Source organism: Saimiri boliviensis, chromosome 13 (genome assembly GCF_048565385.1).
Source record: "Saimiri boliviensis isolate mSaiBol1 chromosome 13, mSaiBol1.pri, whole genome shotgun sequence".
NCBI classification, from domain to species: domain Eukaryota; kingdom Metazoa; phylum Chordata; class Mammalia; order Primates; family Cebidae; genus Saimiri; species Saimiri boliviensis.
In genome coordinates, this window is record NC_133461.1 from 110,783,641 (window position 1) to 110,802,772 (window position 19,132).

General features: G+C 38.2%; 1 protein-coding gene across 3 annotated transcripts in view; it reads left to right on the forward strand.

Moving 5' to 3' along the window:
- Positions 1-19,132, forward strand: part of CSMD1 (CUB and Sushi multiple domains 1) — a 2,098,967-nt gene that overhangs the window by 1,597,278 nt on the left and 482,557 nt on the right. For all 3 annotated transcript variants that reach the window (XM_003940706.3, XM_074384178.1, XM_074384179.1), the window contains 4 exons: positions 318-644; positions 2,193-2,387; positions 14,913-15,051; positions 17,797-17,984. In XM_003940706.3, coding sequence (XP_003940755.2) covers positions 318-644; positions 2,193-2,387; positions 14,913-15,051; positions 17,797-17,984 — 849 coding nt within the window. The remainder of the gene's footprint in view (positions 1-317; positions 645-2,192; positions 2,388-14,912; positions 15,052-17,796; positions 17,985-19,132) is intronic.

Consider the following 19,132-nt stretch of genomic DNA (forward strand, 5'->3'; position numbering starts at 1 on the left):
GAAGGCAGAAAGTTATAAGTAGAAATTATAATACTTGGCACATGTTTTTGGTCAACTTGAACGGATCATTTTTGAACGAAGCTTGTGCTTGATTATGTATAGGTTCTGGTTGTGCTCTATAAGATAATGAAATATTCGACTTACAAATTAGAAAAGGAGAAAACATTATGGTTCAGAGTTACTAATATTAAAATAGTTGGATCATCATAGCTGTTTGCAAGCATACATTGCCTTTCCGGGTTCTTAGCCATCTGTTTCACCTGGCAGTTCTTTGGGTATGTGCCAAAATGTTTGAAAATATATTTGCATCTTCACAGTTTCATGTTTCTTCAACTTTACGGCATCATCTGGGATCATTCTCTCACCAAATTATCCAGAGGAATATGGAAACAACATGAACTGTGTCTGGTTGATTATCTCGGAGCCAGGAAGTCGAATTCACCTCATCTTTAATGATTTTGATGTAGAGCCTCAGTTTGACTTTCTTGCGGTTAAGGATGATGGCATTTCTGACATAACTGTCCTGGGTACCTTTTCTGGCAATGAAGTGCCTTCCCAGCTGGCCAGCAGTGGGCATATAGTTCGCTTGGAATTTCAGTCTGACCATTCTACTACTGGCAGAGGGTTCAACATCACTTACACCAGTAAGTATGCCCACACAGTCAACATATCCAAGTTCCCATTTTACTTACATGTTCTTATTTTTCTTATGTGTATGTGAAGTTGCATTTCAAGGCTAGTATTTCAGAGGTTTTATAATCATTATTAAAATGAGAGTAGTAAAATTATATAGTGTTATCCTGAAAACTTAAATACATCACTGTATTTATATTGGTGGCTTGGTTACTCCTAATCTAAGGGACTGTATCTCCTCTCTCTTTCATCTCCTACATCTCTTTCTCTCACGTTTTCCATTTATCCATCCATTCATTCATTCATCCATCCATCCATCCATCCTTCCATCATTCCATCCATCCTTGTATCCATCTATTATTTCATTATTCTTCCATACATTCATCCATCCATCTATCCATGCATCCATCCATCCACCCATTCCTCCATCATTCCATCCATCCTTGCATCCACCCATCCATTATTCCATTATTCTTGCATCCATCCATCCATCCATCCATCCATCCATCCGTCTATCCATTATTTCATTCATCCATCATTCTATCCATTAATCCGTCATTCATCCATCCATCCATCCTTTTGTTCATCCATTTATCCATTATTTCATCCATCTACCCACCCATCCATTCATTCATCCATCCATATTCTCCCATTTATCCATCCATCCACCCATCCGTTTATCCATCCATCCATCTATTCATTTTTCCATTCATCCTTCCATTCATCCAGCCAGCCATTCAGTCATCCTCCCTTCCTTCTATTCTTCTTTCCATCTATACAGCCATCCACCCACCCACTCGCCCACCTATGGATCTTTCATGCAGCAAGGTAGTGTAGTAAAAACAACTGAATCATTTGATGTCAGGAGCCAAGGATTAAAGTACAGCACTTGTATGTCGTTAATGAAGTTTAATGACAGCTAACTTCTCTTGGTTTCAGTTCCTCATTTTAAAAACCTATTTTATGTAAGAATATGTACTTAAATGGACTGTAGAGGGAATAAAGTGAGAGAATATTAATATAAGTAATACTACATTATGATGTATTAACTGCCTACTTGCTTAGGCACTATACTTAGAATTTGGCAGTAATTATTTCATTTAGTGTTACTTTAGTTTAGGGGATATAAACTTAATAGTCTCTCGTTTTGCAAAGAAAGATAGGCTCAGAGCATCAGAGTCATCTGCCCAATGTCAGAGTGCTCTGACATAAAAAGAACAAAAATCAGGATTCTAATGAGAGAAATCCTGAACTCAAATACTTGCCACCACCCACCTTTTTATCAGTTCTCTCTTTTCCTAAGCTCACATGAAAAGTGCTTTTCAAACCCTAAGTTGCTGTATAAATGATAGTTGTATCTATTTATCTCTCTGCTCTTTCTCACTAGACACTGATAGCCTATTTATTAATGTTATCTGTCTACAAGTGATATAACTGAAATGTATATAATTATATACCTTATATGAATGCTTTATATGTTTCTTCTGATTTTTTTCTTTTTTAATACATGTAATTAATACTCATATATTTTTTTCATATTTTTCTTCTTTTCTTTTCAGCATTTGGTCAGAATGAGTGCCATGATCCTGGCATTCCTATAAATGGACGGCGTTTTGGTGACAGGTTTCTACTCGGGAGCTCGGTTTCTTTCCACTGTGACGATGGCTTCGTCAAGACCCAGGGATCCGAGTCCATCACCTGCATCCTGCAAGATGGGAACGTGGTCTGGAGCTCCACCGTGCCCCGCTGTGAAGGTGCAGTCCCTGCCACCACCCACTCTTCTCCTTTGAAATCACAATCTGTCTTCAGACACACACAGAAACCAGCCAACTGTGTTAGCTTGCTAGGGTTGCCCTGACAAAATGCCACATACAGTTGCCTCAACAACAGGAATGCATTCTCCCAGTTCTGGAGGCTGGAAGTCTGAGATCCAGATGTCATTGGCAGGGTGGGTTCCTCCTGGGGCTCTGAGGGAGGATCTGCCCCAGGATGGTGCTCCAGCTCCCTGCTGTTTTTGGCAGTCTCTGGCATTCCATGGCTGGAGAAACACCACCATCATCTCTGCCTCCAGACTCAGAAGGAGCTCTCGCTGTGTGTGAGTCTGTCCCTGTGTCTAAATTCTCCTTCTTAAAAAGACACAATCATTGGATTGAGGTCTCTCTATTCCAGTAACACTTTATCCTAAGTAAATTCATCCACAGGGACCCTATCTTCAAATACAGTCCCCATCTGAGGCACTGAGGGTGAGGACCTCAATTTATGAATTTTGAAGGGACAGAATTCAACCTGTAACGGTGTTGCTTATGGTTAACTATTTTGTTGTTCTCATTACAGCTGACATAAATACCACCTAATTTTCTTCTTCGTATTTCTATTCTGGTTACTTACCTAATAAAATTAGAGAGCAAAAATATTTTAAGGAAAAATATGTTGCCTTTAATAATGACTCATTTTAAAAATGTTTACTTGAGTATATGTCCATATTCCATATCAGAATAGTCAAAGCAAAATAAACTAAGAAAATCTAAAAAAAAAAAAAAAGCTTACCTCCAGTGTGTATCAAAGAAGTACAAATTTAAAAAGAAAAATAGAATATTATTTTTGTCTGTCTTGTTACCATAGATTTTAACAGGTGAATAAGATGTATTATTGAAAAGGTTGTATAGAAACTAGAATTTCCTAATCATGTTATTTGAGGATATAAAAATCATGGTATTTTATTTTGAATTCTTAGTAGAACTCTTAAAATTGTTCTTGTCTTTTGACTCATAAATTACGTTTTAGGATCAATATCATAAATATTCAAGATACTATACAAATATTTTTCAAGATTGTTTTCTGCAAGGCTATATATAGCAGTGAAGAGGTAGAAATGATTAAATTGGTTAAATAAGTCATGAAGAATAACAGGTATGAATACAATGATCATAAGATCAAAGAGTCTCAGGTATCCTTAGCATGTGAAAGAGCGTACTCAGGTACATGTGTCATAAATACATACCTATTTCATGATATTAATTTTTTAAAGCACTAAAGAGAAGACTGCACGCCAAAATGTTAATTATGGTTATGGGTGATTTTTTTCCCATTTAGCTTATTTTTATTTTCTCATTTGTCTTTATTCAACACTTAACTTATTTTAATAAGTGCATAGAAAAGGGATATATATATATATATATATATATATATATATATATATATATATAAAATATCACATACAGTTGAGAATTATTCCCCTGTCTAAAATACCTTGAAATGACATCCCCAGACCTATGATTTCTGTCAGAGTTTAAGCAGAGCTGGGATCTAGATGTGGAGCATTAAACACCTCCCTGACAGCCACAGCCTGGTTACTCACTGTTAATCAAAGTAGAAATTTTTTTTTTTTTTTTAAGTGTCTGAGTCTGTTGCCCATGCTGGAGTGCAGTGGTACAATCTCAGCTCAGTGCAACCTCCACCTCCTGGGTTCAAGTGATTCTTCTGCCTCAGCCTCCTGAGTAGCTGGGATTACAGGTGCCTGCCACCATGCCTGACTAATTTTTGTATCCTTAGTAGAGAGGAAGTTTCACCATGTTGGCCAGGCTGGTCTCGAACTCCTGACCTCAGAAAAGAAGTAAAACTTCTAACCAGGTTCTATGTATTATATCATCTGGTGACACTAAATGTAAAGGAGGGTGTTCTGGTATTCACCCTTTTCATACATTGCCAAAACAATTCTGTGGACTAGAGGCACCACTCATGGGTGAAATATTGATACACAGAAGGGCAAGAAAACACTATTAATTGTTGAAATTTCATTTTTATCTGTTTCCACCACGTATTTTAAATGTAGAATTTTTATGTTTTATGCTGTACAAAATGTTAATAAATGGGTAGGTTTTTATCTTTTTTAGATAAGTCAATATGTACATATGTGGTGCTCAAACATATGATACAATGACAGTGCACAGTTCCTCATGGGTGCAAATCATGTTCTACCCAAGCATATGGCTAGTGAGTGGGAAGCATGAATTTTCAGGAGGATGAAGTTTAAAGTGAACAGTATTTTCATCTCTGTTCTGTCTTCGCCACAAGTCTAGCTGTCCCTTATGTCCCTTACCGTAATAGACTGATTGTAGATACGTTACAAGCTGTGGAGTGAGTCTGGACACAACACAAACAGGGTAAAGTTAAAGACAAAACCTAGCTCTAAGTTGTTAACAAAGAAAACCCTCAGCATTAAGAAAAAAATAGGGAAAGATGTTAGAAGTCTGCCTGCACTGGGAAACCTAATCACTGAGCAGCTGAGCCTTAGAGAAGGTGGGGGATGCTCTGATGGAACTGGTGGGTACCTGAATCAGTGCCTCTACTGAAAACAAATATGAAGACAACTTTCAGATGTAAATACATCTAGTAGGGGAAAAAATAAAATAGCAATGAAGAAGTGAGTAATACAACAAACGATGTAAGAAATGTTTAGAGAACCTTACATCCCATACAGAATTCTCATATTTATAGTTTTTCTCAAAAAAAAGTTTTTAAATAAATTATATAATTGACCACAAAGTGAACCTTAACAAATTAAAATAATAGGTCACATGCCCTGTAATATTCCAATTAAAGTAGAAATATATCATAAAAGTAGAAATATATCATAAAAGTAGAACCACAACCACAAACCAAATCTCTGTCAATCAAAAGTCCACTATACATTAAAGAGAAACTCAAACTTTAATGCCTTTAACACCTCTCTGGAAACCTTGCTGATAGTACTTTCTATTAGAAACAAGGTGATACAGAAAAATCTGTGTTTCAAGGAAAACGTGTATCTTTAATCGTCTAATATAGAACAAAATGATTTTAAAAATTTTAATAAGATTAAAAAATTACAAAAAAATTAGGATGATATTAATAAAATTCAAGTATTAGAAACAATTTAAATCAAGACTGAGTTCCTGGAGGAATGCTGGGAAGATGGCCGCCTAAGAACAGCACAGGACTTCAGCTCCCGGTGAAAGTGCAGAGGGTGAGTGGACGCCACATTTCCAGACGAACTCTTATTGCCCACAGACCAGGAGATACCCAGGTAGAGGGGTCGCCAGCGTCGCAGTCCCAGCCGGTGCGGCTGTTTTGGCCCCCACGGGGCTGATTCTGCCCGAGCGGCTGCTGTGACCACGCCCTGTTGCTGCGGTTCTCCGTACAAAAGCCACCAGTCTGGGAGCCCTCTTAGCTGGCGAGCAGAGCCCTGAGATGGCAGAGTTGCCCATTCAGCTGAAATAGCGAGTCAGGCCAGGAGATTCCTAGGCAAAAAATCCGCCAGGAGCCGGCGCCGCAGTTCGAGCCGACTCCGTGAGTCGCAGCATGGGAGATCCCGGCACCTTTTCAACAAGCGACCGGAACGCGGGGTCCTTCAACTTAAAAGAAAAGACTCTGAGTCAGGGAGCCAGGTGATCAGGCTCGGTTGGTCCCACCCCTCCACCCCCAACAACAACAAAAACAAAAACAGTAATTGGAAACCCTCTGGGTTGAGCCCTCCAAACCAAGCACAGCTGAACCAGGAGGGTCCAGCTCCGTGGGGGAGGGGCTTCCGCCATTACTGAGACTCTCCACCGCTACGGAGGCAGGCTGCCTTTGCCGAGGCAACCTGTCACAACAGAGGGAGTCCGCCATAACAGAGGCGGGGCCATCATTGCTGAGAGAGTTCTAACTACGCCCATATAAACAGGACTGCAGGGAAGAGCTCAGGGCAGCTGGGCGGAGCCCACAGCAGCTCAGCAAAGCCCCTGCGGGCAGGCAGAGGCTAGGCGTGCTGCTAGCTGGGCGAGTCAGACCTGAAAGAAAAATCAAAAAAGGCAGTAGTGCAACGGAAACTCATAAAGCTCCAACTCCCTGAGACAGAGACAGACAACAGGTGGATAAACCCACAAAAATGGGAAGAAACCAGCGCAAAAAGGATGAAAACTCCTGAAACCAGAACACCTCTCCTCCTAAAAGGGATCACAACTCCTCACCAACAAGGGAACCAGACTGGATGGAGAAGGAGGGTGATGAAATGACAGAATCAGACTTCAGAAGGTGGGTAGTAAGAAACTACAGTGAGCTAAAAGAACATGTTCTAACCGAATGCAAAGAAAAGAGGAACCTTGAAAAAAGATTGGACGAACTGCTGACGAGAATGGACACCATAGAGAGGAGTATAAGTCAATTGATGGAGCTGAAAAACGCAACACAAGAACTTCGGGAAGCATGCACAAGCTTCAACAGCCGAATTGACCAAGTAGAAGAAAGGATATCAGAGGTCGAAGATCAACTCAATGAAATAAAAAGAGAAGGCAAGAACAGAGAAAAAAGCACAAAAAGGAATGAACAAAATCTTCAAGAAATGTGGGACTATGTGAAAAGACCTAATCTATGTCTGATAGGTGTACCTGAATGTGATGAAGACAATGAATCCAAGCTGGAAAATACTCTTCAGGATATTATCCAGGAAAACTTCCCCAACCTAGCAAGGCAGACCAATATTCAAATCCAGGAAATACGGAGAACACCACAAAGATATTCCTCAAGAAGAGCAACCCCAAGGCACATAATCGTCAGATTCACCAGGGTTGAAATGAAAGAGAAAATGCTAAGGGCAGCCAGAGAGAAAGGTCGGGTTACCCACAAAGGGAAGCCCATTAGACTCACAGCAGATCTCTCAGCAGAAACCCTACAAGCCAGAAGAGATTGGGGGCCAATATTCAACATCTTTAAAGAAAAGAACTTTCAACCCAGAATCTCCTATCCAGCCAAACTAAGCTTCATAAGTGAAGGAAAAATAAAATCCTTTGTGAACAAGCAAGCACTCAGAGATTTCATCACCACCAAACCTGCCCTACAAGAACTCCTGAAAGAGGCTCTACACATATAAAGGAACAACCAGTACCAGCCACTCCAAAAACACACCAAATGGTAAAAGAGCATCAACACAATCAAGAATATGCATCAACTAACCAACAAAACAGCCAGGTAGCATCAAAATGACAGTATCAAATTCACACATAACAATACTATCCCTAAATGTCAATGGACTAAATGCCCCAATCAAAAGACACAGACTGGCAAATTGGATAAAAAGCCAAAACCCATCAGTGTGCTGTATCCAGGAAACCCATCTTACAGGCAAGGATACACAAAGGCTCAAAATAAAGGGATGGAGGAAGATCTACCAAGCAAATGGAGAGCAAAAAAAGGCAGGAGTTGCAATTCTCATCTCTGATAAAATAGACTTTAAAGCAACAAAGATCAAAAGAGACAAAGAAGGACATTACATAATGATAAAGGGATCACTGCAACAAGAAGAGCTAACGATATAAATATATACGCACCCAATACAGGAGCACCCAGATACATAAGGTAAGTTCTTAATGACTTACAAAGAGACTTAGACTCCCACACAATAATAGTGGGAGACTTTAACACCCCATTGTCAATATTAGACAGATCAACCAGACAGAAAATCAACAAGGATATCCAGGACCTGAATACAGACCTGGAACAAGCAAACCTAATAGACATTTACAGAACTCTCCACCCCAAATCCACAGAATATACATTCTTCTCAGCACCACATCACATCTCTTCTAAAATTGACCACATCATTGGCAATAAATCACTCCTCAGCAAATGCAAAAGAACAGAAATCATAACAAACAGTCTCTCAGACCACAGTGCAATCGAGTTAGAACTCAGAATGCAGAAACTAACTCAGAAACCTACAGCTTCATGGAAACTGAATAACTTGCTCTTGAATGTTGACTAGATAAACAATGAAATGAAGGCAGAAATAAAGATGTTCTTCGAAACCAATGAGAACGAAGACACAACATACCAGAATCTCTGGGACACATTTAAAGCAGTCTCTAGAGGAAAATATATAGCAATGAGTGCCCACATGAGAAGAAAGGAGAGATCTAAAATTGACACCCTATCATCAAAATTGAAAGAGCTAGAGGAGCAAGATCAAAAAAACTCAAAACCTAGCAGAAGACAGGAAATAACTAAGATCAGAGCAGAACTGAAGGAAATAGAGACACAAAAAACTCTTCAAAAAATCAATAAATCCAGGAGCTGGTTTTTTGAAAAGATCAACAAAATAGATAGACCACTAGCCAGATTAATAAAAAAGAAAAGAGAGAATAACCAAATTGATGCAATAAAAAACGATAAAGGGGATATCACCACAGATTCCACAGAAATCCAAACCATCATCAGAGATTATTACAAACAACTCTATGTACATAAACTAGTAAACCTGGAAGAAATGGATAAATTCCTGGACACCTGCATCCTCCCAAGCCTAAACCCGGAAGAAGCCGAAACCCTGAGTAGACCAATAACATGGTCTGAAGTCGAGGCAGCAATAAAGAGCCTACCACCCCAAAAAAGCCCAGGTTCAGATGGGTTCACAGCTGAATTCTACCAGACATACAGAGAGGAGCTGATACCATTCCTTCTGAAACTATTCCAGACAATCCAAAAAGAGGGAATCCTTCCCAAATCATTTTACGAGACAAACATCATCCTGATACCAAAACCCGGCAGAGACTCAACAAGAAAAGAAAATTGCAGGCCAATGTCCATGATGAACATAGATGCAAAAATCTTCAATAAAATACTGGCAAACCGATTGCAACAGCATATCAAAAAGCTCATCCACCATGATCAAGTAGGATTCATCCCGGGGATGCAAGGCTGGTTCAACATACGCAAGTCCATAAACGTAATTCACCACATAAACAGAACCAAAGACAAAAACCACATGATTATCTCGATTGATGCAGAGAAGGCTTTTGACAAAATTCAACAACACTTTATGCTAAAAACCCTCAATAAACCAGGTATTGACGGAACGTATCTCAAAACAATACAAGCTATTTACGACAAACCAACAGCCAATATCATACTGAATGGGCAAAAACTGGAAGCATTCCCTTTGAAATCTGGCACTAGACAAGGATGCCCTCTCTCACCACTCCTATTCAATCTAGTACTGGAAGTTCTAGCCAGAGCAATCAGGCAAGAAAAAGAAATAAAGGGTATCCAAATTGGAAAGGAGGAAATTAAATTGTCTCTATTTGCAGATGACATGATTGTATATCTGGAAGACCCCATCAGCTCAGCCCAAAATCTCCTGAAACTGATAAACAACTACAGCAAAGTCTCAGGATACAAAATCAACGTACAAAAATCACAAGCATTCCTATACACCAGTAATAGACTTCAAGAGAGCCAAATCAAGAACGAACTGCCATTCACAATTGCTACAAAGAGAATAAAGTACCTAGGAATAGAACTAACAAGGAACGTAAAGGACCTCTTCAAGGAGAACTACAAGCCATTGCTCAACGAAATAAGAGAGGATACAAACAGATGGAGAAACATTCCATGTTCATGGTTAGGAAGAATCAACATCGTGAAAATGGCCATACTGCCCAAAGTAATTTACAGATTCAACGCTATTCCCATCAAGCTACCAATGACCTTCTTCACAGAACTGGAAAAAAACACCTTAAACTTCATATGGAACCAAAAGAGAGCCCGCATAGCCAAGTCAATTCTAAGCAAAAAGAACAAAGCAGGAGGCATCAGACTACCGGACTTCAAACTATACTACAAGGCTACAGTAATCAAAACAGCATGGTACTGGTACCAAAACAGAGATATAGACCAATGGAACAGAACAGAGGCCTCAGAGGAAATACAACATACCTACAATCATCTGATCTTCGACAAACCTGACAAAAACAAGCAATGGGGAAAGGACTCCCTGTTTAATAAATGGTGTTGGGAAAACTGGCTAGCCATGTGCAGAAAGCAGAAACAGGACCCCTTCCTGACACCTTACACCAAAATTAACTCCAGATGAATTAAAGACTTAAACATCAGACTGAATACCATAAAAACCTTAGAAGAACATCTAGGCAAAACCATTCAGGACATAGGTGTAGGCAAGGACTTCATGACCAAAACGCCAAAAGCAATGGCAACAAAAGCCAAAATAGACAAATGGGACCTAATCAAACTCCACAGCTTCTGCACGGCAAAAGAAACAGTCAGTAGAGTGAATCGGCAACCAACAGAATGGGAAAAAAATTTTGCAGCCTACCCATCTGACAAGGGGCTGATATCCAGAATTTACAAAGAACTAAAGCAGATCTACAAGAAAAGAACAAACAAGCCCATTCAAAAATGGGTGAAGGATATGAACAGATACTTTACAAAAGAAGACATACAGGAGGCCAACAAACATATGAAAAAATGCTCATCATCACTGGTCACCAGAGAAATGCAAATCAAAACCACATTGAGATACCATCTCACACCAGTTAGAATGGCGATCATTAAAAAATCGGGAAACAACAGATGCTGGAGAGGATGTGGAGAAATAGGAACACTTTTACACTGTTGGTGGGAATGTAAATTAATTCAACCATTGTGGAAGACAGTGTGGCGATTCCTCAAGGACCGAAAAATAGAAATCCCATTTGACCCAGCAATCCCATTACTGGGTATATATCCAAAGCATTATAAATCATCTACTACAAGGACACGTGCACACGAATGTTCATTGCAGCACTGTTTACAATAGCAAAGACCTGGAACCAACCCAAATGCCCAACGATGATAGACTGGATAGGGAAAATGTGGTACATATACACCGTGGAATATTACGCAGCCATCAAAAACGATGAGTTCACGCCCTCTGTAGGGACATGGATGAACCTGGAAACCATCATTCTCAGCAAACTGACACAAGAGCAGAAAATCAAACACCGTATATTCTCACTCATAGGCGGGTGTTGAACAATGAGAACACATGGACACAGGGAGGGGAGCGCTACACACTGGGGTCTGTTGGGGGGAAATGGGGGAGGGGAGGGGGGGTGGGGAGGTGGGAAGAGATAGCATGGGGAGAAATGACAGATACAGGTGAGGGGACGGAAGGCAGCAAACCACAGTGCTATGTGTGTACCTGTGCAACAATCTTGCATGTTCATCACATGTACCCCAAAACCTAAAATGCAATAAAAAAAAAAGAATGAGTTCCTTGTTAATATCAATAAAATAGACAAACTGTTTATGATTCTTTTAAAAGAAACTGGGAAAGAAAAATGTTACAGATATTTAGCAACATAAAAAAGAAAATATCACTATCACAAAAGTAATGTAACTTTTTATAAACAGCGAAAAGCTCACAGTAGAGCACTTGCTTATTTAAGAATGTATGTTATTTATTTATTCTGGCAGAATTTCCTGGATGCCAGGCACATGTTGAATGTAAATTGTATGGCTTTTGGGCAAAAGGTTGCTCTTTCTTCTTCAGCTTCTAACAGGCGTATATATTCCTCAATGCAGCTCAGTGGCATCATTAAAAACAAACTCTTTTGGGGAAAAATGACTCTATATGAAAACATCAACTCTATAGCAGCAATTCTTAAAGTCTGTAGGAAATGGGTGATTTTCTAGCACAATACAAAATACCAAAAATGACTCAAATAAAAAGTGTGAAATATAAGTAAAGTACCATAGAAAAGAATTGCAAAAAAAATATTAAGGATTGAATACTGAAAAAGAGACAAGTACCCTAGAGGGGCATGAGCGAGGTCTCTTTCAAGGACGGAGGACTTCAGTGTTGTGCACCAGCACAGATAATGGAAAAGACAGGCTGCCTCCTACATACCATTCTATGAAGCCAGCGTTAATGTAACCCAAATCAGATTGTTCCATTAAAAATAAAAGCCATAGGGGGAAAAAAAAACACATAAGTAATTAATAAGGTTTGGTTTTTTTGTTTCTTCTTCTTTTTTTAGAAATCCAGTGTCAGGAGATTCATCACTGTAATTTAAATCATCACAAAAAGAAACAAAGCAAAGAAGAAATTGTATTTTAAACACCTCATTGGTGTATTTCCTTTTTTTGTTATCAGCTAAGTGAATGTGAACATCGTTGATGTAGTTCATTAAATACTTTTGATCTCCATCAAGTACAGTGCTTTTTCTTGGACCCCTTGTAGTTAAAGGAACCTTGTGATGGGTTCTGGTCAGTTAGGTGTATGTGGAAGTGATGTACTCAACTTCTGGCTCAGCGTCTTTGATTGCCCTCACATTACCTTTTCCCGTCAGCCATAGCAACTGAAGAAGGGACCTGTGTATCCCAGCCCTAGACATGCCACATGTGTGGGAAATCTGCTTCCCGTGGTAGCTGTTATAATTGTGGGGCTGTTTGTTACCACAGTGTCATCTATTCCAAGCTGACTAATACAAATGAGATTATTACTTGCTATTTACTTACTATCTACTTTCTGAGATTATTACTTACCATTTTAGTGTTAATTTTGCTCATCAGCAGTAGAATGATTAAAGTGTCTATTTCATTAGGATAAAGCAATTCTGGTTCTAACTTACATTGTAAATTATAAAGTGATGGGTAAGGGTACAATAAAATGACGTTAGTATGTGACAAGCTAGATGTATCCCAAGAAATATAAAAATATAAAATAAAACATTACTAAAGTAAAGGAAACTTTGGTTTTGTATTTATATGGAAAATAAGACAAATAACTCCTTATGCAGACTTCAGAAATATCTCAATTATCATAATTTTTTGAATTCTGCAAATTCCGTGTATCTTTCTTATAGTATCTTTGGATGCTTCAACTTGAAAAAAATAAAAGTCATATATTTAATATATTTACTTTTGCTTTTGCTATATTTTTAAAATGATTTGCTACATCACTTTAAACAACAAATGAATTAAATTATATCTAATATATAGGTATATGGATATGTGATTCATAGGCTCCAAATGTGAATTTAAGAACTTAACTAGAAAAATTAAAATATTAGCATAAATTGATTGTTTTAAAAATTATTACAAAAAATCAAGTGTTCTTCAGGAGCTCAAATTCATAGAAATTACCCTAATTTCTTATTTTTAACTATAGAATAATGCATAGTTGTAAAAATAACAGTTGCAACTTATTTGGTTAAAAAAAAAAAAACAAAAAACAAAAAAAAAACCTATCAAAAAATGTGATCTATAAAGCAATCCCAGTGATATCCATTATTAACATGTTTTTAATTTCCACTCATCCATTCACTTAATAAAATTTTTCTTTGATTAAATGTACAATATGTAGAAAATTTTGTATCCTGCTTTTCAAGTTTAATATTCTATTGCAAAGGTTTTCCCATATCAACAAAATTTCCAAATGTTACTTCAAATATGTTTGCCACATTCCAATACACAGTCATATACTTTCCATAATTTTTTTAACTTTTATTTTTTCTTATTTTGCTTCCTGATGTAAATTAAGACACCATTGGTAAATCCATACATTTCATTTTTTTCTAGCATCAAAACATGGCTAAAATGATATAAACTATACATTTTTATATTACACATATGACCATTTAAAGAAGTATTTTTTCAAAAGAATTTTTTTTTCAACTGGGAATTATTTTCATGTACTTTATTTGATATCTATAAATTCACAAAGATGATTACTAATGGCAAATAATTTTAAGAGAGGATATATAAAAACTGGAAAAAAAAGTGTCCAGAGACATATTCTTAATTATGGCATGAAATGTTGATAGGCTATTTAAAATTTCTTTAAATGATACAGATATACATACTCGCTTTTGTGAGCATCAGTTATATACCCTTTCAAATGTTATTTTTCCTTTACAGTTATAAATCACTGTCACATAACACTTCAAAAGGATCAGTGCAATCTAATTCTGTACTCATCAAATTTGAAAGTTTTGTTTCCTAACACTCACAAATAATATGTTGTATGTGGCTATGTATTTAATAGAGTGCACACAGTGGAAGTAAATACATACATGTATATACACCTAAGTTTATTTCCACTTTGAGATTGAGGTTATTTTACATTTGCTTATCCATAGATATTTGTTAAATTTCAAATGCATGTAAGTATGGATAACTAGGCATGTACCCCATGAATTGGTTGGCAATTAAATGAGATAATTCATTTAGCACAGAGAACTCATATATACATTGCCATTACTAGAGAAAAAGAACTTTGTTTCAAGTTATGATAAGTACATGGAGGTAGCGTATATAGACCCTGCTTTCAGTTAATATATAGTTTACTTGGCAATCAGAGTTGCTCTGATACTTGAAAACATTGAATCCATGAACACAGAGGCAGATGCTTGCTTTTATTGAGGTATTGCTATGGCATGTCTTTGTTTCATCTAATCTAATAGATATTATGCGTCTTGTTTTAGCTCCATGTGGTGGACATCTGACAGCGTCCAGTGGAGTCATTTTACCTCCTGGATGGCCAGGATATTATAAAGATTCTTTAAATTGTGAGTGGATAATTGAAGCAAAACCAGGGCACTCTATCAAGATAACTTTTGATAGGTAAGCAAAAGAAATTCGTCTTCATTTGGACCTGATGACGTGTGTCTCTTCCATATTTTTAGTAAATTGATATTAAATCTTAAAATGATGGCAGTTCTTTTTGGTTCCCACAAAGGAGTTCACTTTACCAGAAACAAATACTTACTTGTAAGTTTTGTTCTTCTTCAGTGGTGTCCTCTAAGCCCTCATCCACAGCTCTGCAGGTTCTTGGTGAAGTGCCAGTCCTGGAGGACCATTCCTGAGGTCCGGCCCTTGTATCTGACTCTGGGTTTTGGACCTGCACTGAAATCAGTTGTGCTTGATATCTGATTGCATGTGGCAGCCGCTCTGGGTCCCCAGTCCTTTAGGTACCTTCTGTGGCAAAGGAAATCAGCTCTCCTGTTCTGGTGGTGGTTGTTGGTCACTCAAGGGCTGCTAGTGATGCTGAGTGGGCAGTGGGATGTGGACAGCAGATTAATCACATACTAATCACCTGTGAGTGATAATATCACTAGAATGTTGTTAGGCTTAGCTATTTAATAATGTATATCATGACCTAAAAAATAAGCATGCTGGGCTGTATAGCTGTATAGGTATTTGTTTATTAAAAAAGATAAGCATGCTGTTGAAATTCTGCATAACAAATGTTTTCCTCTTTGTGTCAACACCGAAACCAAATTGATGATTAAAAACTAAAAAGCCTTTGGTTCATGAACCATTTTTTACTTGCCTCTGACAGAATAATAATAATTCCCAATAGGATAACCACTCAGAACAAAAGAAAAAAAAAATGTTGACAAATCCAGCTGTATTAGAGAGTGAATTACTGTGTGTAATCAGTCATTTGAAAAATTATTAACCTATAAGTATTCAGTTGATTATGTTTGGTTTCCTATTAGTTTCTCCCCTTTCAGATATTGGCAGGTGGAGCTGAAGCACACGCTGACTCCCAGCAGCATATCAAATTTAAGTCATTTAGCAAAAGTAGGGATCTTATATTCTTGTCTGGCCCAATTTATTAGCACTGTATTTTCTGTTGCCTGAAGGAAGATACTTGCTTGATTTTTCCCAATCTTGTTCATTCAGTATTATTCCAGTGTGATGTTTTGCTAAATTCCATTTGGAAGTCCCTAATATTTTTAATATTTTTGGAGTTATGTGATCTTTACCCTAAACATAGTATACTGCTTTTAAAAGATGAATTGCATGAGGAAATGTTCATTTCCACCGTGATCAGTGTGTTGACACCTTCGTGAAGGAAGGGATTGTGCATGCAAATTCTGGCCTCTGTGCTGATGGTGTTGCCAGGCGCTAGGCTGCCCGACAGCAAAGAACATGCAGATGTTCCTGTTTCCAAGGTCCTCCTGAAAATCTTCCAGTTGTTGAGATATGCACTTTGCCAGTCCTCACTATTATTAAACAGGATAGAAAACTTTGGTGTGACTGTATCAAAGGAGGTTGTTTCCACGCTTATCCAGACTACTTGAATTTGAACTCAGACAACTGCGAAATCAGTTTTTAGAAAAAGCTTTAGGATAGTATCATAAGACAAAGTTGGCACTATTTGATCCCAAATACGGAAGCCTGTGGCCCTATTCTGGTCCAGCCAAGTGCTATACAAATGGTTCGAATTCCTCTTTATGGAAGAATGGGATTCAGGCTACCACCTTGACTAGTTGCAGAAATATGTAATCATGTGCATTTGCACTAATTTGTGTGTATGTGATCTAATGTATGCAGGACATAGCCCTTTGGTTTCCACATCCTTTTCTCTTGCTACGTGCCATGATACTAAGATTGCTTCCTCTCTCCCAAGTTTTCTCTCCCTTCATCAGCAACTTCCAATGCAGAGCGTGGGAGCTAATGGCATAGGCTTCGGTTTGCTCCTTAGGCTCAATGTGACTGAGTGAGTCAGAGGCTTAAGATGCTTAAGCTGCTCCCTGAGAGCAAAGTCAGGCACTCAGAAACCAGGTTAGCTCTGGGAGGATGAGATGGGCCCATTTAGAAAATTATCTCAGTGCCTGGAGTGGTACCTACATTGCATCAAAGGGAACCTAAGTGGCTGCAACCGTGCATGTATAATATCAGTCCAGATTCTCTGGAAACATAAGAAAACGTAAGCACTTTTTGGAAGCTGTTCTAAATTTTTGAAATTATTAAAGTCCTTTCATGTCTGAAATGGCAGTATACCCAGGGTTATTCTAATGCCTTGAAAGAGTTAATGCAATTTTAAAAGGCACACATTTTTTTTTTTTTTCCATGAAAGGTACTTAAACTGTCATCACACATTTTTAGTGATCTTCGTCCTTTAAGAGACCATTTCACTCTAGTGCACCCATTTTAAGGTGTCTGTAATTATGTTAAATAGGGAATGGTAACAAATAGTTTTAAAATGTATAGCTGAGTTTTTACTATTTGAGAATGATCAGTCAATCAGTCTATCTATTTATCTATGTCTATCTGTGAAAACTAATCTGGTTCATAGTTTTTTGATTTTTGTTTTAAGCTAGATAGAGACCACCTCTTGAGCCTGTGATGTAAGACAGAGTATTAGATAAGAGAGAGGGATTTATTCAGTGCTGTTTCATTGAGAAAAGAACGTATTATCTTTATATGTGTGCTAAAGGTTTCAGAAGCCTATGTAGTCTCAACTGTTTTCTTTATACTGACATGCCCGGGTTCCTGATTGAGGAATGAGGATGTCAGGAGCAGTCTGTAAGCTGGCAGCTCTCCATGTCTTTTCTGATGGGATGTACATATTTGCAGATTTCAGACAGAAGTCAATTATGACACTCTGGAGGTGAGAGATGGCCCAGCCAGTTCGTCCCCTCTGATCGGCGAATACCATGGCACCCAGGCTCCCCAGTTTCTCATCAGCACTGGGAACTTCATGTACCTGCTCTTCACCACTGACAACAGTCGGTCCAGCATTGGCTTTCTCATCCACTACGAGAGTGAGTTGCACCTTCCCTTGATAGCGCGGTGGGGCAGCGTGGGCTGAAGAACTTAAGATCTGGGTTCTTATTTTCAGCCTGCAGGTGACTGTGCTGGTTTACTGATCCTGCTTGACCCTGGCAAAACCATATTATGCAATTGTAAGAACTTTCTCTTATTCATAAGAGAGTGTGTTGGAGACATTCCCTTTTAACTCTCAAAAATACGTATCGATCATCTAGGATAAAGTCAAATAGTAATGAAATGGGCCGGGCACAGTGGCTCATGCCTGTAATCCCAGCATTTTGAGAGGCCAAGGTGGGTGGATCATGAGATCAGGAGATCGAGGCCATCCTGGCCAACATGGCAAAGCCTTGTCTCTACTAAAATACAAAAAATTAGCCAGGTGTAGTGGTGCAGGCCTGTAATCCCAGATACTCAAGAGGCTGAGGCAAGAGAATTGCTCGAACCCGGGAAGCGGAGGTTGCAGTGAGCCCAGATCACACCACTGCGCTCCAGCCTAGGCGACGGAGTCTGTCTCTAAAAAAAAAAAAAAAAAGAAGAAAAAAGAAATGGGTTGATCTTATGCATAAAGTAATAATAGACTTCTATTATTAGAAAACATACTTTCTGACCAAATGTCTTATAGGATATGTTACTAAAATTATATTAACCTAGGCAATGGAGAAAGGGATCCTTGCTAGAAAAAACAGGGTTAGGTCAATTCGTGGTACAGAATCTCAGTACAGATAGACATACTTCACCAGGTGAAAGTCAGGTAATGACGAGAGAAGAAGGAATTCAAACCTGCTAAGCCTTACCAAACTCCAAACAATTGTTAGTAATCTTTCAGCAGGCATGAATAATACTTCAGAATAATTATTAAACACATTTTACAACAAGTGCCAAAACATTATAATGGGACATATTTTATAAGACAGTTCAAACTTCCAAATGGGAAGTATTCCTTTCCTTTTTTGTTCCCTCAAGTCAAAATTTTAGCTTCTGAAATGATGAGATTAAGTAATTGTATTATTTTATAATAAGATTTATGCAAATATACTTCTGAAATCTAACTGATGGGAATCCCCCCTGGGAATACATTTTTAACATTAGCCAATTAAAACACAACAAAGCAAAGCAGCTGTTACTCTTTTCTGTTTGAAAA